Below are 20,824 nucleotides of genomic sequence, written 5' to 3' on the forward strand. Positions count from 1 at the left end.
GATCGCATCTCATTCTTCAAAATTCCAGAGAAGATAGGCCTGGCTTACTTAGAGCAGTTCATCATAGACAATTCCCTCATCCGAACAGGTACAATTAGTGAACCTTTGCTGTACAGTCTCCAATGCGAGTCTATCCTTTCTTAAATGTGGAGACCAAAACTCCACACAGCATTCCAGATGTGGTCTCACCACAACTCTGTCCAATCGTAGTGAGACTTCTTAATTCCTGCACTCCAATCCCCTTTGCAATAAAGGCTAATGTGCCATTTGCCTCCCTAATTGATTGCTGCACCTGCATGCTAACTTTCTGTTTTCCTTTGTTTCTTTGAATATCAACACTTATAAAGTTTCTGAGGTTTTAAAAAATATTCTGCTTTTCAATACTGACCTCATCACTTTCTGAAATTATACTCAATCTGCCATCTTGTTGTTCACTCACTTAACTTGTCCAGACCTCTTTGCAGCCTTTCTGTGTCCGCCCCACAGTTTACACTTCCACCCAACTTTGTATCATCAGCAAACTTAGATACATTACTCCTGTCTCTTCACTGAAGTCATACATATAGAGCAGGACTTTACAGTCCCGACATCGGCAGGCATTATCACAGGCAGAACGGCAACATTTTAGATTCGTTGGGGCACCCACGTCCGCTATCAGCAAAAATGGTGATGCGAGAATCGGGAAATGGGACCCTCATTTCAGTGCTTTTACACACATTTCAATGCAATTAGCGAGTGCCCCTGCTACATGATCCGACCCTCCGAGCCCGGATGATGGGAGGAGGTGCCCTTTGTGTGTTTTGGGGGTGCTGGGGTGGTTTCTGGCAGATCAGCGCTCCATTTGTAAGGGCACCTGATCTGTGTGGAACCGGCCTTGCCGGCTCTCTCAGGCCCTGCCTCATCACAGTGATGGCGTAAACCACGCCCACTGATTTATTTTCAGAGAGGCTCAAGATCTGGTGCAGATGAGAGCTTTAGGCTGTTTTTTCAGTCAGAACCTGACACTGGAAAAAATATGGGAAAATTCCACTCGTTGACTTTCAACAGCTCTCCTAATTTTTACCATTCCACCTCCGGTGTTGCTTGCCAGTATCGGGCCAAAGAATCTCGCCCATAGATTATAAATAAATGAGACCCCAGCACTAATCGGCATTCCATCATTCACAGCCTGACAACTTGAAAATTCTCTGCTTATGCCCACCGTCTACTCAGGGCTAACCACTGTGCCACCGTGCTGCCGTCTGTTAACAAACCCTCCATCCAGCACGGTAGTATAGTGGTTAGCACTATGGCTTCAAAGCGCCAGGGTCCCAGGTTTGATTCCCGCTTGGGTCACTGGCTGTGCGGAGTCTGCACGTTGTCCCCGTGTCTGCGTGGGTTTCCTCCGGGTGCTCCGGTTTCCTCCCACAGTCCAAAGATGTGCAGGTTATGTGGATTGGCCATGCAAAATTGCCCCCAAGTTAGATGGGGTTGCAGGGTTAGGGTGGAGGGTGGGGTTAAGTGGGGTGCTCTTTCCAATAGCCGGTGCAGACTCGATGTGTCGAATGGCCTCCTTCTGTAGATTCTATTAAACTATCCATGCTAACATATTACACTCAACTCCATGAGCCCGCATCTTGCTGATTAACATTTTGTGTGGCACCTTATTGAAATCCTTTTGGATATCCCGGGATATTACATCTACTGGCTCCCCTTTATCGACTCTACTAGTCACATCCTCAAAAAGCTCTAATAAATTTGTCAAACTGGATTTCCCTTTAGTTAAACCACGTTGACTTGTTCTAATGATACAGTGCTGTTCCAAATGCACTATTCAGACTTCCTCATCTTAATTATCCAGCATTTTAGATTTAAAATGGCTGCTTACCTGTCGGGCTTGCTGTCCATGATGAGTGCAGATGAGGGAAAGATAAGAACCATGTGAGTGCTTCAATATAAACTTGAATAATACACATGCACAAAACAGCAGTCAACCAGCATGCCTTCAATTATTAACCCAATTATCATCCTGCAGGAATGGCATGCTAAGCCTACTTGCTTACATACTGGCAATGGATTCATTGTGAAAACTAATAGTCACTAACAAAAGGTACGTTAGAAGGTGATGGCATAAAATGGGGTCATTTGTCCTGCTAAGGAATAGGACAAGAGAATTAGCTACTGCATGGGGTTTCAATATATATTTTTCTCGTTCTGCCAAGTGAATTCCTATGGACAGCCTCTGGGTCATCCCACCCCAGAAAACCTGACAACATAGAAAAAGAAACTCTGGTCCCTCACAAACACAGTTTATTTGGAACAGTATTGCCAAGTTGCAGTGTGGCTTTAGCTAACCAACCATGACTGATTTAGGGAAGTCAGTTTTGGCCAAGGCCAGAGCCAGGCAGGCAGCCAGGATACAGGGAGGTCACGGAGTAAACACCAGGAAGCAGGAAGGAAGCAGGGCTGAGAACTGTAAGGAGGGACAATGAAGGAAATAAAGTTTCTGGGAGAGTTAGAAGTAGATGGAGAAAGTGATAGGAACAGAAGGAAGCGATAGTATGGCTGGGGTACAGAGGAATATGAGTGGAATTCACCATCCCAGGACGCCTGGATCACATTCCCCGATGGGACGAATAATCGGGCATCGGGCAAAAATGGGATTGACGCCGGACGCCGACCCGAAAGCAATGCTCTGACCCCCTCGCAGGTGGCGGGAATGAGGTCCATGCCGCACGCCAGCGAGAGCATGGGGGAAACTTGTCGGGTCACCCCCGTACCTGGGAGTGGGGGGGATTGGGAGGTCACCCAGGCAATGAAATCCGGGCTTCTGTATGGTTGGGCGGGAGTGGGTTAGGGGCCGATTTGTGGTACGTGCTATGGGGGGGGGGTGGGGCGTGGTTGGCTGCGACACCTTGCTATCGCGGCCCACTAGTGTCCTCACTATGGTGCCCCAATAGCATAAATCTGCATGGCATGGAACACTGAATTACTCACCAGTTTGCGCTCCCAGGGGGAACACACCCACTGGCTGTGATTCAGTTCCGGCGGTTTTTAAACTGTTCTCTAGTTTACATTTTGCATGCTCAAAAAATGGATATTTCAGTCAAAATGAAATGTGTAGCATCCCAAAGCGGAGTCCAGCAAGAGTGTGGACTAATGTAACAGACCAATCCATGACGCAAGGCTATAAAAAGGGACTCGCGTCTGATAAGGTCCCTCAATGGAAATGTGCGGTCAAGGCTGCATATAGCCCCGTTTTGTACACTGAGGAACCTAGCTCGCTGGAAATCCTTGGTGTAGTGAGAGATCGGGAAGATATTTTAAAATGATGTGCCAATTTCCCAAGCCCACAAAACGACCCCCCTAAAGCCCCAATGCACAATGGGATCATCCCCCCCCCCCACCGCACCCCCATCCAACAAAATCTGCGCAGATAGGGGTTGCCCTGAGTCCAGAGGTGGTGATATTTGGAATGTCGGAAGATCTGGGTGTCCAGATGGTGAAGAGAGGTCAATGTCTTGCCCTTTGCCTTCCTGATAGCCTGGAGACGCATTTTGTTATGCTGGCAGGAGGTGTGGGTGAGCGACCTAGCAGAATTCCTGCACTTGAAGGTGGTCAAGTTTGCCTTACGGTGCACAGTGTACCACCCTGTCCATAGGGCATGCCCCTGGGGGCCTCCGTTCCCCTGGGAGACCCCCATGTTTCTGGAGACCAGTACCGAACGGCACTTGCCCGAGGTCTTTGAGGCAAGGGAGATTGATCCCACGCCTTGGGTAACTCAGGAAATTGCATATTAGAGTGAGACTAGGTGTCTCGCTTTAATACTGTATGCAGATTTACTAAAAAATGATTCACATTCCAAAGTCTCAGAAAATCGCATTAAATCTCACAATGTGTTTTGAGCCGGGCAGATCCCGGGAGTGGGTTCCCCTGGTTTTTAGCACCAGGTCATACAGAGCAAAAAGTCACAAGCAGAAATTGGGAGTTTGCAAAAAGGTTTGAGATGATGGGAAAAACAGGTTAGTTTTAACAACCTGACAAAAGTAACTCGAGGCCCTTTTCATATAGAATTTATGGTGCCGAAGGAGGCCATTCGGCCCATCGAATAGAGGCAGAGGGCTCCATTTGTGGAGGTGGAGGGCCCTATTCATGCAGGAATCATGGGTGGTGCAGTGGTTAGCACTGCTGCCTCACAGCATCAGAGACCCGGGTTCAATTCCGGCCTTTGGTGACTGTGTGAATTTTGCACATTCTCCCCTTGTCTGCGTGGGTTTCCTCCGGGTGCTCTGGTTTCCTCTCACAATCCAAAGATGTGCAGGTTAGGTGGATTGATCATGGTAAAAATTCCCCTGTCCAAATTGTCCAAAGGTGAGGTGGGGTTACGGGGATAGGGCAGTGGAGTGAGCCTAGGTACTCTTTCGTACCCTTACTCTTTCGTAGGGTCAGTGCCGACTCGATAGGCCAAATGGCCTCTTTCTGCACTGTCGAGATTTTATGATTCTACGATGAGGGTCCTATTCAAGGAGGATCCTATTCATGGAGGCGGAGGGCCCTGTGCATGGAGGCGGAGGGCCCTGTGCATGAAGGCGGAGGGCCCTGTGCATGGAGGCGGAGGGCCCTGTGCATGGAGGCGGAGGGCCCTGTGCATGGAGGCGGAGGGCCCTGTGCACGGAGGCGGAGGGCCCTGTGCACGGAGGCGGAGGGCCTTGTGCACGGAGGCAGAGGGCCTTGTGCACGGAGGCAGAGGGCCCTGTGCATGGAAATGGGTGGAGAGCAACAGACATTGTGGAGTGCATGCAGACTATGTCGCAACTTGTTTTAACGTACTGCACTGATAAATCCCATTGGCCCTTCAACCATTTGATGAAGGCCTCATACAATTGTAGAGTTCTGCTTTAGTTGTACATATTCCTGCAGCTTCATTAAAAGCTGACTATTCATTTAAAGCAAACAGTGAATGTGAGAGTTAACTATGAAGAGGCCTGTATTAATAATGGCTGTTATACACAGCAGGGGCGGGGGGATGGAGGTGTGGGGGAGAGAACAGACGGAGTTCACTCCCCCATTGATCACTATCCGTTTCAGTGCACATGTGTTTGTGTGCATGTGTGTCTGGATCAGCAGGCTGGACTTTGCTTACACTAAACTGGCTCAATGCGAGCCTAGGCTTTGACTGCCAGGAAACTGTTTGAGTGTTTGATTATCAGGGGCATCACAGTCCGACTTGTTTTCACTCAACGCCTGCAAAACCACACACGCACCCACACACCTTAACTCCTCTTCCCCAGCAGGATCGACATTTAGCAATTATGAACATGAACTACAACTGATTAAGTGGGGTGTTCTGTCAAAGGGCCGGTGCAGACTCGATGAGCCGAATGGCCTCCTTCTGCACTGTAAATTCGATGATTCTAGGATTCTCCCCCCTACCCCAGGTGCCTGTATCATTCGGAATGCAGTTCTCGCTAATCAATGCACCAGCCTACCTAACCCACCCCAATCCCTCACATCGAGATTTGCTCACTTTTTGTACAGCAGGATGGCAATCACAATGCAAATGATGAAGACCACCGCCAGCACTGGGCCCACCACCCAAATCAGGCCTTCCTCTCCATCGATAATGGGCTGCGGATCGGGATCTGCTGAAAGGATGGGGTCAGAGTATGGACTTGCTGCAAACATTTTCTGTAACGACAATTATAAAACATGGCAGTCAGAGAATTCAGCCTCATACTCCCCTCACTGAAGAACACTGCTTCAGAAAACAGTCAACGAGTTTCAAAGCAGTCAAAACAAATCACAGCAGTGAGAAAAAGAATAGCATATCGCAGGAATAATCCCCAAATATTGATAGCTGTTGCAATTTTAAAATATTCAGTCATGGCAACAGAAGAACATAAGTGACATGAGATATTACAGTCAGTGAGTTCTTGTCTGATTGTTTGACATACTCAAAGCAAATTCCTCTGCTCCTGCAGCAGAACTACTGTACTAACACTTTAAAAATATAATGGCAGAGAGGGAGATTTAATGCAGGTGTGTTATGCAATCATACAATAACAGCAACCTTACAGAATCTAATAGGTGGGACAGGTAGGGATAAACCAGTTTGCTTCTCCACAGTGATTGGTACAAAGAACGTATTCTTATAATTCATTATAAGCTTCTCAAAGAGAATTCTAGAAAAGCTAATTCACACATGAGGGTTGAGAGCATGTTACGCATCCTGTTCCAGGAAGGCAAAGATGCAGAATCGCAATGAATATTTAACTGGGAAGCAAGCAAATTAAGGGATATGGGGTTGCAAAGATGAAGAGTTACTTTTTTTTAAAAAAGGCAGTGCGGGCTGGTTTCTATAATAAATAGCAAACTAATTTGTGGTTCGATCGGCACCCAAGGCGCAGGAAGAAACGTAGGATCCAATTAGGCTGAGCTTGGCCAAAACATATGGGGCTGCTCCTTGAATCAGAGCAAAGCTAGAGGCCATAAATATCAGGTAGTTACTAACAAATCCAATGGTGAATTCATCAGAAACTGTGGAGTGTGGAACTCACTGCCACAAGAACTGGGTTGAGACCAAAAGCACTTGAGGGCTAAACGCGTGAGGAACAAGGGAATAGTAGGTAACGCTGATCAGATCAGATCTAGAGGTGGATGGGGATTCATGTGGAGTATAAATGTCACAATGGACCAGTGGGGAGAAGCGTTCCTTTTCTGTGTTGCACGGTCTACGTAATGGGAACCTTCCAGGTTACACCAGAACCTACCATCAAGTGTCATTACTGAGTTATCAGATAGCAGCATGGATTGTATTCTATCTGAAATTGTAGGGCTGGAATCTGTCTCTTCACAATCCGTCAATAAGTCTGCATCATACATTTTTTTAAATACAGGTTTCTCCCACACAGTAATACTTGGCCAATTGAATAAGGACAAGAAGCAGGTCTTTCCTTTGTCATGTGAGAGTACCTTTAAGAAATGGGTGTTTAAGAAATGTACCTTTCAGAAATGAGTGTTTATCAGTGATGTCAAGAGCGTGCGTGGAGCTGGGCTGTCTGTCAGCTTTTTACTATCGTTTTACGCTGTTTGCTGCAGTGTGTGTTTTAGTTTCGTTTTCAGTGTTGGAGCTGAAGCCAGACAAAGCAGGCGTACTGTTGATCTCTCTGCCATCAAAAGACTATCTCTTGATCACTTGGTGAATTTGAAATTATAAATGTTTTCAGTAGTGAATGTAAACCTGATGTGTTTTTGTTCAAAGGTGTTTCTTTTGTCTTCTGGATGTTGTTTGGGAAGTTATTGAGGATTACTTAGTGTTGTAGTCTTTGGGGGCTGTATTTTAATTGATGGTTGCTAAGATGTTCACGTTTTTAAAATATTAACTTGAGTTCATAGAATAAACATTGTTTTGCTTTAACAAATACTTTTCGATTTCTGCTCTACCATACCTGTAGAATGGGCCGTGTGCTCCCCATAACACAATCTATTAAAAGTTGTTGGTCAAGTGAACTCCATGATACACTTTGGGGTTCTCTAAACCCTGGCCCATAACACCTTGGATTAAGTTTTGTTGAATGCTATCCAACTGGAGCAGCTCAACCCCCTGCTAGGATGATGCTGGTTGATACCAGATGGTAAAACAGCATTTTTTATTCACTTTGGGAACTCATTGGGGACAATGACTTCAAGGTCTGATGTTCATGGCTCCATCATTGGTTGCTTCAGATGTCTGGAGTTTGAGCTCTGGAATGATCTTCCTGAATCCCTGTACCTCTCTTCCCTTTAAGATGCTCCTTAAAACCCAGCTCTTTGACCAAACATTTGGTTACCTGTCCTATTATCTCTTTATTCGTTCAGTGTCATGTTCTGAGAGATGCTTTGAGTTGCTTTGCTTTGGTAAAGATTCTTCATAAATGTAAGTTGTTGTTGTACCACACATCCAGCAGCCATGCAAAGTTCCTTCTACTCTTCACCACCACCATACACTACCTTTAACATCAGCAGAGTACCCAATACAGGATCCTGGTATTTCTGTTACTCACACCCAGGGCGAGAATTGGAAAAAACGAAAGGGAGCGGTGGAGGATGTAGAGGGCAAGTTGTGGAGATGGATTGAGGAGGGCTATGGGGATGATGATGGGGTTGTTGGGGATGGTGTGGTAGGGGATATGTGTATGACAATGGGATGGTGGGGAATATGGGGGTGTATGGTGAGGGATATGGGGATAACGATGGTGCTACGGGGATGGTGTGGTGGAGGATGACGATGGGCTGTGGGTATGGGGGGTCACAGCAGATGGGTGACACCACAGAAAGTAGAAGGTGAGATGTTAACTTTACGTTTTATCAAAAGACGTGCACTCACCGCTTCTGGTATGTCCAGGAGACCCAGGATGAAGAATACATATTTGTTACCCTGCTCCAGTGGTCTGTTCTCAAACCCACCATAAAACCGCTGGTCACCCAGAATGAAATCTCGAGGGAGAACATCAAAGCGGGCTGCTATATAGGGCTTGGAGTGGCCTAGTTGCCGGCGGGGTCGGAGGCTTCTGCGTCGGCGCAGGGTCAGATCCTGAAGGAGCTGGAACCAAAAATAAATTATTTCTTTGGAAAAGCAGAAATGGAACTTGTGAATGGCACAGAAACCAAAATAATGTAACAAAGAGTAATAAGAGCCCTGTCTGAAAATAATAAACACAAGCCATATACAGCTCAATGCTAAGCTTGGTTCCCTCCATCTCTTTTCACCAATTACACTCAAATGTGACTATACAAAGATAGCAGTGGACCACAATTTAATAGGACACAGGGAGTTCACACAGGGTAAAATAAACAATGATTATTTACAACACGATATATACACAGGCTGGTAGGTCTTGACCGGGTTCCTGTTCTGCTCGATGCCTTACTGGCCAATCTTTTATACAGAGGTTAATTGAGATTCCCGCAAGGACCATGGGGAAGATAATCATTCCCACCCCGTAGGCTCCTTGCGGGACATTTACACACAGACTGTGAATTTCAGGACAATGAATGGCAAAGCACCAGGCCAGAGTGGACAGGCCAGACAGGACAGTCAGTGATAAAGGGACAGAGCAGACGGGACAGTCAGTGATAAAGGGGCTGAGCAGACGGGACAGTCAGTGATAAAGGGACAGAGCAGACGGGACAGTCAGTGAGAAAAGGGCTGAGCAGACGGGACAGTCAGTGATAAAGGGACAGAGCAGACAGGACAGTCAGTGAGAAAGGGACAGAGCAGACAGGACAGTCAGTGATAAAGGGACAGAGCAGACGGGACAGTCAGTGATCAAGGGGCAGAGCAGACGGGACAGTCAGTGATAAAGGGGCTGAGCAGAAAGGACAGTCAGTGATAAAGGGACAGAGCAGACGGGACAGTCAGTGATAAAGGGGCTGAGCAGACGGGACAGTCAGTGATAAAGGGGCTGAGCAGACAGGACAGTCAGTGAGAAAGGGGCTGAGCAGACAGGACAGTCAGTGATAAAGGGACAGAGCAGACGGGACAGTCAGTGATAAAGGGGCTGAGCAGACAGGACAGTCAGTGATAAAGGGGCTGAGCAGACGGGACAGTCAGTGATAAAGGGACAGAGCAGACGGGACAGTCAGTGATAAAGGGGCTGAGCAGACGGGACAGTCGGTGATAAAGGGACAGAGCAGACGGGACAGTCGGTGATAAAGGTACAGAGCAGATGGGACAGTCAGTGATAAAGGTACAGAGCAGACGGGACAGTCAGTGATAAAGGGGCTGAGCAGACGGGACAGTCAGTGATAAAGGGACAGAGCAGACGGGACAGTCAGTGATAAAGGTACAGAGCAGACGGGACAGTCAGTGATAAAGGGGCTGAGCAGACGGGACAGTCGGTGATAAAGGGGCTGAGCAGACGGGACAGTCAGTGATAAAGGGGCTGAGCAGACGGGACAGTCGGTGATAAAGGGGCTGAGCATAAGAATGAGGAGCAGAAGTAGGCCATCTGGCCCCTTGAGCCTACTCCACCATTCAATGAGATCATGGCTGATCTTTTGTGGACTCAGCTCCACTTTCCGGCCCAAATATCATAACCCTTAATCCTTTTATTCTTCAAAAAACTATCTATCTTTATCTTAAAAACATTTAATCAAGGAGCCTCAACTGCTTCACTGGGCAAGGAATTCCATAGATTCACAACCCTTTGGGTGAAGAGGTTCCTCCTAAGCTCAGTCCTAAATCTACTTCCCCTTATTTTGAGGCTAGTTCTAGTTCTAGTTCTGATTTCACCCGCTAGTGGGAACAACCTGCCCGCATCTATCCTATCTATTCGCTTCATAATTTTATATGTTTCTATAAGATCCCCCCTCATCCTTCTAAATTCCAATGAGTACAGTCCCAGTCTACTCAACCTCTCCTCGGAATCCAACCTCTTCAGTTCTGGGATTAACCTAGTGAATCTCCTCTGCACACCCTCCAGCGCCAGCATGTCCTTTCTCAGGTAAGGAGACCAAAACTGAACACAATACTCCAGGTGTGACCGCACTAATACCTTATACAATTGTAGCAAAACCTCCCTTGTCTTAAACTCCATCCCTCTAGCAATGAAGGACAAAATTACGTTCGCCTTCTTAATCACCTGTAAACCAACTTTTTGCGACTCATGCACTAGCACACCCAGGTCTCTCTGCACAGCAGCATGCTTTAATATTTTATCATTTAAATAATAATCCCTTTTGCACTGAATATCCCATCAGTGATAAAGGGACTAAGCAGACGGAACTGTCAGTGATAAAGAGACAGAGCAGACGGGACAGCCGGTAACAGTGGTTTGAGGCAGAGAGACATGAATAGGTTGAGACGGCAGCTGAAGACTGGATACAGAGATTGAGGAGGGAACCAACGTTTTATCCATAAGAATTTGAATATTTTTCTTTCTCAGTTTTCAAATACATCACCCAGTGTGGTACTAAGTCTAGTACAGCTTTCAGATGGTGCTTTTGAGTAGAAATGTGTTTGGTTTTTTGCCATTCCTGAGATTGTATATTTGTTCTCTCTGAGTGAACTAAGGAACAACACACATTCAAGTCCTGTGATCTTTTGGAATATTTTGATTAAATATTTGAGTCACACAGTAAATGTGGAACACAGGGTTCACGCACGACAATGTCACTGGCTAACCAAAACGGGTCTGTCCCCTCTGCTCCGAAAGGTTGAGATTCCCTGTTGTAGGGTCAGGTTTAGACGAGTAGCTTACATGGGACCAGGTTAGCTCTGGAATAGTAGCATTAAGCAGCAGGATGTACAGAAACACCTTTCAACTGTTATACAGCCTCTCACCCACCTAAATGTAAAGTAAAGTCTCCCTAGTCCCAGATGACCACGGGCTGCTCTCCCCTTTGAGGGGGGGGGGGGAGCTGGCTGGTGGTGATTTAACTTAAGGATCACCCCATCTCAGGAAAGGGGCAAGGTTGAGAATAATAATCTTTATTATTGTCACAAGTAGGCTTACATTAACATTGTGATGAAGTTACTGTGAAAATCAGGGACCCAGAAGGCAGGTCCTCCATGAACAATCTCAGCCAATACAGGAATTGAACCCATGCTGTTGGTCTGGCTGTGCATCACAAACCAGCTGTCCAACCAACTGAGCTAACCCGACACAGACCAAATATAGGCTGGAACAAACTAGTAAACCCATTTGACTGTCTCAGCTAATCATTCTCCCCCACATTAATGGAAACTTAATTTGCTTCTGGCCCTCTTGGGGTAAGTGGATAAATACATCACCCTCTCATGAAACTAAATCGCTCAGGTCAGAAGAGACTTAAGATGGCACTTGAAATGAAATCACTTATTGTCACGAGTAGGCTTCAACGAAGTTACTGTGAAAAGCCCCTAGTCGCCACATTCCGGCGCCTGTCCGGGGAGGCTGGTACGGGAATCATGCTGCTGGCCTGCTTGGTCTGCTTTAAAAGCCAGCGATTTAGCCCAGTGAGCTAAATCACTGTGCTGAGTTCACTAGGGTTGCAGTAAAATGTTACAATTGGCTTTCAAATCGGTTGAGTCTGGGAGGAGTAAATCAGCTGGGTGGTGTGTGCTTGAGTCTGTGCTTTGGGTGAGAGGACCACATTGTGTCAGCTGCTTTGGTCTCCAAGGGTGTTGATCATAGAATTTACAATGCAGAAGGACACCATTCGCCCATCAAGTCTGCACCAATCGTTACAAAGAGCACCCTACTGAAGCCCACATCTCTACCCTATCCCTGTAACCCAGTAACCCCCACTTAACCTTTGGACACTATCGGCAATTTAGCATGGCCAATCCACCTAACCCGCACATCTTTCGACTGTGGCAGGAAACCAGAGCACCCGGAGGAAACCCACACAGTCACGGGGAGAATGTGGAGACTCCGCACAGACAGTGACCCAAGCCAGGAATCGAACCTGGTACCCTGGAGCTGTGAAGCAACTGTGCTGACCACTATGCTACCGTGCTGCCCGCTGATGAACTCGCACACTTGGAATACCCACATTGATAACACCATGTTATCATAGGAACCTTCCGATATTTGGGGAAGACTCAAAACACTTGCTGTCTGGCTAAACACGCGAGGGCCAAGGAAGGAAACGTTTGCTTTGCCTCTACGCACCTCTTCAAGATCCATTTCGTCAGGGCTGTGCCACGTGTTGACAAACTTGCCATGAGATTTTTTCAGTGGAACCACGATGATGTAATAAGCTCTGAAACACAAGGTGAAAACATGCACCTCACAACTCAAACAAAAAAACCAAGATGACACAGGAAGGCAGCTTGCAACCAGATTTATTCTCTTGCGAAAGACATTGAAACGCTACATGATGGATGAATGTGCGTCTGCCTGGAGAATGTGAGAATCTCACCCTTTCCATGCATTATGAATGGCACAGCCCGGGTTGCCATCTGTCTGCACAAACCGACCTGGGGAAAGGGGGGCTTCAGGGTTTCATTGGAATATCACAAATAGATAATGTGGGGAAGACAGGACTGCCCAGCGGCCCAATGATAAACATTAACTATATTTCGTTTCACACATGCTGCTGGACCTGCTGAGTATTTCCAGCATTTTGTTTGTTATACCAAATTTCCAGCATCCACAGTATTCTGCTTTTGTACCAACAATAAAAGCACTGAACTTAAGGCCAGAACATCCAGGTTTGAACCTGAGGTCTGTGTTCAGATATAGAACATAGAACATAAAACGATACAGCGCAGTACAGGTCCTTCGGCCCACGATGTTGCACCGACATGGGAAGTCAAAAACTAAAGGCCATCTAACCTACACTATGCCATTATCATCCATATGCTTATCCAATAAACTTTTAATGATAGTTGATTTTAACTGGGATAATTGCAATTGTACCACTACAATTGACCTCAGTTCCCCTGCAAGGGGGGGGGGGGGGGGGGGGGGGGGGGGGGGTCATGAAGAATACATAAAGGCCATCCACAGATTTAAACTATTTAGTTGAGCTTTGCAAGAGTCCTGCAATCCCATCCCTCTGACAAAACACATGGATGGGACACAATTTGAACATTTCATCTTAGGTGGTTTCTTACATGACTGGGGTCACTGTCTCCACCTCAGGCATCCGGACCATCAGAGTCCCGTCGGGTTCCACCTTCTTGATGAGGTACGGTTTGCTGCCCAGGATGGCAGGGGCTGTGCGGGCCGACACCGTTTGCTGCAGGCCACCCACCGTGTTCCCGCGGTTTGTCAGCACGAAGGAGTATTCCTTGTCCGGTTCCAAGTTGGTGATCAGCTTCTTGGTGGCTCGCCCATCTACCTCGACAACGGACTGACCATTTTTGTACTGGATCTGGACACAGAGTCGAAAACAAGGAACTAATAAAAGGGTTGAGAAGGTAGGGCTTTGAAACCGAAAACATTGAGTAGGGAGTGTGGCATTAAATTGAACACACACCAGGACCTTAGAAAAGGAGTCAAATTGCAAGAAGTAATTAATCAAGAGAAAATGCCCTGTCTTTTCTATTGGAGATCAAGGGGCCCTTTAAAAAGGGATTTTGCAGATTTTTCTTGCACAGTGTACTGGATTATCTGACGAGAAAAGCCTGCGAGCTCCACGCCGGTTTTCTCGCTTCAGCCAGCACTCTGTGTGGAGGACAAAATCTTCTGCCCAATATATCTTTTGCGATGTTGATTGAGGGATAAATATCAGGAGACTTGGGGAAACTCCCTTGCTCTTTTTCTAAATAATGCCATGAGATCTTTTACACCCTCCCTAAACACTGAACTGGAGTGTCTGCTTTGATTTTTTTGTGCTCACGTCCCTGAGTGGACCTTGAACCTTGTGATTCAGAGGTGAGCGTGCTAACAACAGAGCCATCGTCGACACAGCTAACCTGCCAAGTATCTCACCCTTCATGAGAAACCTGTCAAAAACATGCAAATTATCATGAGGATTTACACTGACGGGGCTCTCGGATGAAACGTGAGGCAGACTCCATTTGCCTGTTGCATTGGATATTAATGCAGCGAGTTCCTGTGTTGTCTGGGCCGGTAATTCAGCCTCGGCCGACACCACAAGCACCAGGATACCTGGTTATCCATCTTTCTGCTGTTTGTGGGTTCTAACTGGTGGAGAATGGCTACTGTGGGACAATAGAACTAGGAGGCCATTCAGCCTTTTGAGCCTCTTCAGTCATTCAATTACAGCTGATCTGTACCTCAACTCCATTTACTTGCCACCATCCACTTAGCAAACAAATATCTTATCGCTCTCAGCCATGAAAATTTGAATTGACCCGGCAACCATGGTCATACTGCAAACAGTCGGAACTTCAAAATTCATTGTACGCAAATTGCTTTGGGAAACAAGTCACTACAGACGCAAGTCTCTCTTTTCTAACTTAACTATCAAATTCATGACCACTACAACCCGAGTAGAACAAGGGCAGCAGGTACATGGGAACCGCACCATCTGCAAGTTCCCCTCCAAGTCACACACAATCCTGACTCAAAATACATCGCTGTTCCTTCACTGTTGCTGGGTTAAATTCCTGGAATTCCCTCCCAAACAGCACCTTCGGTGCACCTAGACCACATGGACTGCAGTGGTTCAAGAAGGTAGCTCACCGTCACCTTCTCAAAGACAATTATGGATGGGCAATAAATGCTGGCCTAGTCAGCAGCACTGACAGTCCATAGTTCAATTTATCCTCTGCTGAATCAGATGGTCCCAGCCATAGCGGACATTTGGATGCTACAATCGACTTTGCTGATGATGGAGCATAGACTGATGGGGCGGTAATTGGTTGGATTGAGTTTGTGCACAGGACATTCCTGAGCAAATTTCCAAATTGTCAAGTATGGTTGGGGGAGGGGGTTCCACAGACTTATGGGCAACACAAGTGGATAGCACTGTGGCTTCACAGAGCCAGGGTCCCAGGTTCGATTCCCTGCTGGGGCACTGTCTGTTCGGAGTCTGCACGGTCTCCACGTGTCTGTGTGGGTTTCCTCCGGGTGCTCCGGTTTCCTCCCACAGTCCAAAGACGTGCAGGTTAGGTGGATTGGTCATGGTAAATTGCCCTTAGTGGCCAAAAAGGTTAGGAGGGGTTATTGGGTTACGGGGATAGGGTGGAAGCGAGGGCTTAAGTGGGTGGGTGCAGACTCGATGGGCTGAATGGCCTCCTTATGCACTGTATGTTCTATGTTCTAGTTGCATGTGTTATGACCGTACACATTCGGAGCAGAAGTAGGCCATTCGATGTTTGGAGCTTGCTCTGCTTTGCTACATGGTTATGGCTAATATGATTGTGGCCTCTGATGTGTTGGGTATGTTTGGTCTGTGAGGACTGCGTTTACCAGAGCAGAGCAGCCTCAACACAACTTCCTGGCTTTCTGAAACCCTTGGACTCCCTCATAAGTGAAGAATCCATTTACCCCTCCCTAAAATTATCTAATGACGCTGCTTCTACTGGTCTCTGGGGGAGGGGGTTCCACAGACTTACAACCCCCTGTTGGAAACTAATTCTCCTCATCTCTGCCTTAAATGGGAAACACTTTTTCGTCTGTTGCCGCTGGCAGGATCATTTGGTGGCACTGCCAGGCTGCCCACTTACCACCCAGCTCAAAGGGCATGTAGCTCAGGGCCTCTGATCTCCTGGGAGATTCCCACAGGCGCCGTTCCATTTGGTTCCTGTCTGCAGTGACCAATGCTGAATGGCGCTCTCCAGAGGTCTCTGAGGCAAAGAGAATAAATCCCAAAGCCTCAGGGACCCCGGGAATCTTCACATTAAAGTGAGGCTAGCTGCTTCACTCTAATACAGTATGCAGATTTGCCAAAAAGTGATCCTGCAGCGTCTCACAAGATTGCGTTGGATCTCGCGAGGCGTGGCGAGCCGGATAGAACCCAGGAGCGGGTTCCCCCAGCTTTCATCGGCCATGCTGCGCTGCGGCGAGCTGCTTTTCCTGTGCGGCATGGCCATCGGATCACGCCACTTATGCCCTCTTAACAACTTTCTTTCTGACCTATCTTTGTGCCAGCAGCAAATTTTAGCAATCATACATTTAATCCCTTCAACCAAGTCATTGATATAAACTGTCAATACTTGAGGCCCCAGAGATTCCCTGTGACAGGGATATGCTGAGCAGCTGCACAACACGTGGCTCTCCTCCAAAATACAGTAGAAAAGGCACTTCTGGATGGATTTAGCCCAAAAATTCAGACTTATTCCACCCTTAAACAGAAAAGGAAGAGGAAAAGAGCAATATGCCAGCAAGTGGTAGCTCAAGAGGCTGCAGGGAAGCCAGAAGCGGTGGAAAAGGGGAGGAGCAGGAAGCGAGTGAGTCGGCGGACCCACAAGGCGAGGGGACCCCGGCTGCCCAAGTGAGGGACACCGATGACCCGGACAACGGGCTCCCCCCATTCCCCCCCCCCCCTCCACCTGGAGAGGAATGGAAGACATTCCTAACAATTGACCGCAATGAAGGAGGAAATCAAAGTGGAGATCAAGGTGGTGGAGGCACTGGTAACCATGCAGACAACGCTCGCTGGGATGGGGTAGAATAGTGGGCCTGCCAGAGGGGATCAAGGGCAGAGGCCCGACTGACTACGTGGCTCAGATGCTGGACAACTTGATCGGAAGGGACAGCTTCCCCAAGCCACCGGAGATCGACAGGACCCACAGGTCACTCCGACTGAAACCCAAGGCCAGAGAACAACCAAGGCGGTAATCATCAAACTACACAGGCATCAAGATCGGGAGAGGGTCCTGCGTTGGACTCAGAAGACCATAGCAAGCAGTTGGGAAAGACACAGACTACAGCTGTACCAAGACATTGGGGCAGACCTGGCAAAGCGCAGGGCCGTCTTTAACCAAGCAAAATTGGCCCTGTACAAGAACGGAATAAACTTTGGGATGTTATTCCAGTCAAGCTTTGGGTAACATTCCAGAACAAAGAACATTATTTCACCACCCTAGCAGAGGTGGACAAGTTCATGCCGGTGAATAGCCTAGACAAAAGGCAGACAAAGCAGCGATGAGAAGGCGTAGGGAGAGAAATGAGAAAGAAGTCATAGACATTAACAATTTTTGCACGGTGTACAGGAACCATTCACAAACCGTTAAAACCCCAGAATGTGGAAAACGACTTGGTGCGCAATTTTCCCAAAGGGAGACAAACAGCAGACGCCGGAGTGAAACCCGGAGTGTTTCACTCCGGCGTCGGAAGGCACTCCTCGCCCTCTATTCTCCCCCCCCCCCCCCCCCCCGGGGAAGGGCTAGGAGCGGCGGCTCGTGAATCCCGAGCGCCCGGCCTTGACGCTTGCGTCAAAGCGGCACGCCGGGAATGACGCGGCCGGCGGCGCCGAAGTGATGTCAGCCGCACATGCGCAGGTTGGCCGATGCCAACCCGCGCATGCGCGGTTGCCGTCTTCCCCTCCGCTGCCCCGCAAGACATGGCGGCTTGATCTTGCGGGGCGGCGGAGGGAAAAGAGTGCGTCTTATAGAGACGCCGGTCCGACGATCGGTGAGAACCGATCGCGGGCCAGACATCTCACGAGCATGCCCGTGGTGCTCGATCCTCCCTCTACCCCCCACAGGCCCCACACTTACCGGTCGCGCGCTGTTCACGCCGGCAGCGACCAGGTGTGGTTGGCGCCGGTGTGAACCGGTCGGGTTCGGCAGGCTGCTCGGCCTATCCGGGCCGGAGAATCACTGGTCGCTGTGAGAATCGGCGAGCGGCGATTCTCCGAGCGGCCTGTCTCAAAACGCGACACGCCATTTTGGGGGGGGGTAGGAGAATCGCGGGGGGTGCCAGGGCGGCGTGCCATGATTCACCCGGCCCACCCGCGATTCTCCGCCCCGGCATGGGGTGCGGAGAAACGCGCCCATGATTAGGGAACTGGGAACATTCATGGAGCAGATGAGGGCAGTGAACCCATGGCGGTTTGTGTACCCACGTGAAAAGGAATTCTCGTTCTTCCACCAGTACATAAAGGTGTACACCCACATCGGCTTCTTTGTACTGGGGAAATTGGTGCTTCCAGAAATAGTCAGGGCGGAATACTCGCATTTGTATTCTCCGACCACGCTCCACGTTACATGGATGTGAAGTTGGAGATGGTCCATGCCCAATGCCCCATGTGGAGGTTGAACATGGCCCTGCTGGACGACAAGGTCTTCTGCCAGAAAATATCACAGGCCATAGGCGAGTAAGTTACTAATACCCAGTACAGAGAAAGTCTCACCTTCCATGTTCTGGGAGGCATTGAAGGTGGTGATTTAGGGAGAAATTATCGCCTACAAGGCATGCAGAGACAGGGAAGAAAGGGTGACTAGGCAGGACCTGATCAACTCCATCTGGAGGTTGACAGAACATACTCCAAGTCCCCGACCATAGGGCTACTGGCGGAGAGGCGAAAGCTACAAATGGACTTTAATATGCAGGAAGGCAGTGCGCTAACTCCGCCAGACACGGGGGACTGACCTTTTCTGCACATGGAGAGAAGGCCAGCTGCCTGCTGGCTCACCCAGGGAAAGCCCGACATGGGGACCAGAGGACCCCTCACAATGCTATAAGAGCAAAACAAATGGCAAAACAAACCACCTATGGTGAAGGGGAGAGCCTATGGTAGGACCCGGAGTCAGGAGAAAAGGGGATGGGGAGGGAACAAAGGGGGGTGGTGCTGAAAAGGAACAACATGTAAATTGTAAATAATAAACATTTCATCTGTCTCTGGCTCAGTGTAAAAATGCAAACTGAAATAAAAATATTTATTTAAAAAAACTTGAGGCCCCAGCACTGATCCCTGTGGCACTCAGTGTGGCCAATTTGAAAAAAGACCCATTTATCTCTACTACTCTTTGATTCTGTTAGCTAACCAATCCTCTACCTGTGCTAATGTTTTACCCACCACACCATGAGCTCTTATTTAGTGTAGTAACCTTTAATGAGGCACCCTGTCAAATGCCTTCTAGACTTCAGTGGGCAGAAGCTAGAGAGGAAAAAAAATAATCAGCCATAGTTCCCAACCCAGAGCAGTAATCAGCAATCCCGGATGAAAAGTAGAACATGGTACATGAATGAGGGCAGGTTCAGGCTTGGTGGCAATGCCCCCTCTGGCTGAACAACTTGCTGATCCCCAATTTCAAGTCTCAAGTCTGAAGAATGGGAACGGGATAGATCTTGGAGCATGCAATTGCCCTTGGAGCTAGCCAATGTGAGTCACAGCCTTCAGTGTGCCATAGTCAAATCTTTGAAATATTCTTTTGTGATTTTTTTATGACAGGACTCGTGTTTTCCCCAAGCTTGCAGATGATAATAACTGTTTGGAAACAGGTTGCTCAAGGCGTGGGGAGTAGATCCCCAGGCACAGTACAATTTTCAAACAGGAGATGTTTGTGCTACTGTGACTCAGGACAAAGTAAGTGTTGATTTTACCAGTGTTCGTAAAGCAGACGGCAACTTCACAGGTTTATAATAATTGCAAACTGTGATGTTTCTCATCTGCAGTGTTAATGGAATATTACTTACGTTGCCCTTGATGTTTGACCGAGTCTGCTGATATCCCTCCCACTGTCTCGACAGACGGTCGTCTATCAGGACATCTATTTTCTGACATCCATAGTCACTTTTTCTATTGCTTTCTAGCGGTTATCTTATTTCATGGATAATTACTCAAGCTAATTTGAAGTTATTTTTTCACTGCTCTTTTCTCAAGTCCGATGTGGCCGTCTGGGACATTTCACAGATCCTGACTTTTCTCTCCTCTCCTGAGGGTTCAAACTCCCTGCCGGGATATGGTTCCAAGTGCAGCCATCAGTGAACTACTGGCACCTCATCTGTGTCTCTGTTGCTCATGTATGAGAATTTACAGTGAGTCTGCAGCTATTTAACTGTGCGGCATGACTGACACCAGTCCCGCGTCACCCAGAGGAAGGCTGAGATCAAGACCACAGCAGCTGAAGGAACCATGGATATGATCTTGCTTTCCAGCACTGCAGACATCCCACTTTGCTGCCTGGTTTACACACACATAAAATGTCACCGTTGGTAACCGCATCCCTCAATTAGGGTTGGATTTACATCCATGAGGCGCTTAGTGGGAAATTCCCGCTCGGCTCTCCTGCCTGGGCAGAAAGTGCCAGGAAAGATGAGATTTTCATTCTGGAAAGGGCGGATACAGTCGGGGCCAGCATGCCTGGGAAAATGTTCCTAGGCAGTCACATGGGCTGCAGTGGACTTCGGTGGGCCTCAGTTCTGTGGGACTTTGCGCCCAGTTAAAATGGAAAAAGGCCTTCTAGCCTTCCACCCCTTACACTCTTCACACTCACCAGGCCCCGCCCATGCCTACCCAT

At 48.1% G+C, this 20,824-nt stretch overlaps 1 protein-coding gene across 36 annotated transcripts in view; it reads right to left on the reverse strand.

The window, feature by feature from the left end:
• LOC119952981 (receptor-type tyrosine-protein phosphatase S-like) overlaps window positions 1-20,824 on the reverse strand; it is a 561,150-nt gene that overhangs the window by 118,851 nt on the left and 421,475 nt on the right. For all 36 annotated transcript variants that reach the window (XM_038776673.1, XM_038776700.1, XM_038776702.1 and 33 more), the window contains 5 exons: window positions 13,562-13,821; window positions 12,615-12,705; window positions 8,345-8,560; window positions 5,507-5,667; window positions 1,868-1,879 (listed from right to left, as the gene is read on the reverse strand). In XM_038776673.1, coding sequence (XP_038632601.1) covers window positions 1,868-1,879; window positions 5,507-5,667; window positions 8,345-8,560; window positions 12,615-12,705; window positions 13,562-13,821 — 740 coding nt within the window. The remainder of the gene's footprint in view (window positions 1-1,867; window positions 1,880-5,506; window positions 5,668-8,344; window positions 8,561-12,614; window positions 12,706-13,561; window positions 13,822-20,824) is intronic.

This window comes from Scyliorhinus canicula, chromosome 18 (assembly GCF_902713615.1).
Source record: "Scyliorhinus canicula chromosome 18, sScyCan1.1, whole genome shotgun sequence".
NCBI lineage: Eukaryota > Metazoa > Chordata > Chondrichthyes > Carcharhiniformes > Scyliorhinidae > Scyliorhinus > Scyliorhinus canicula.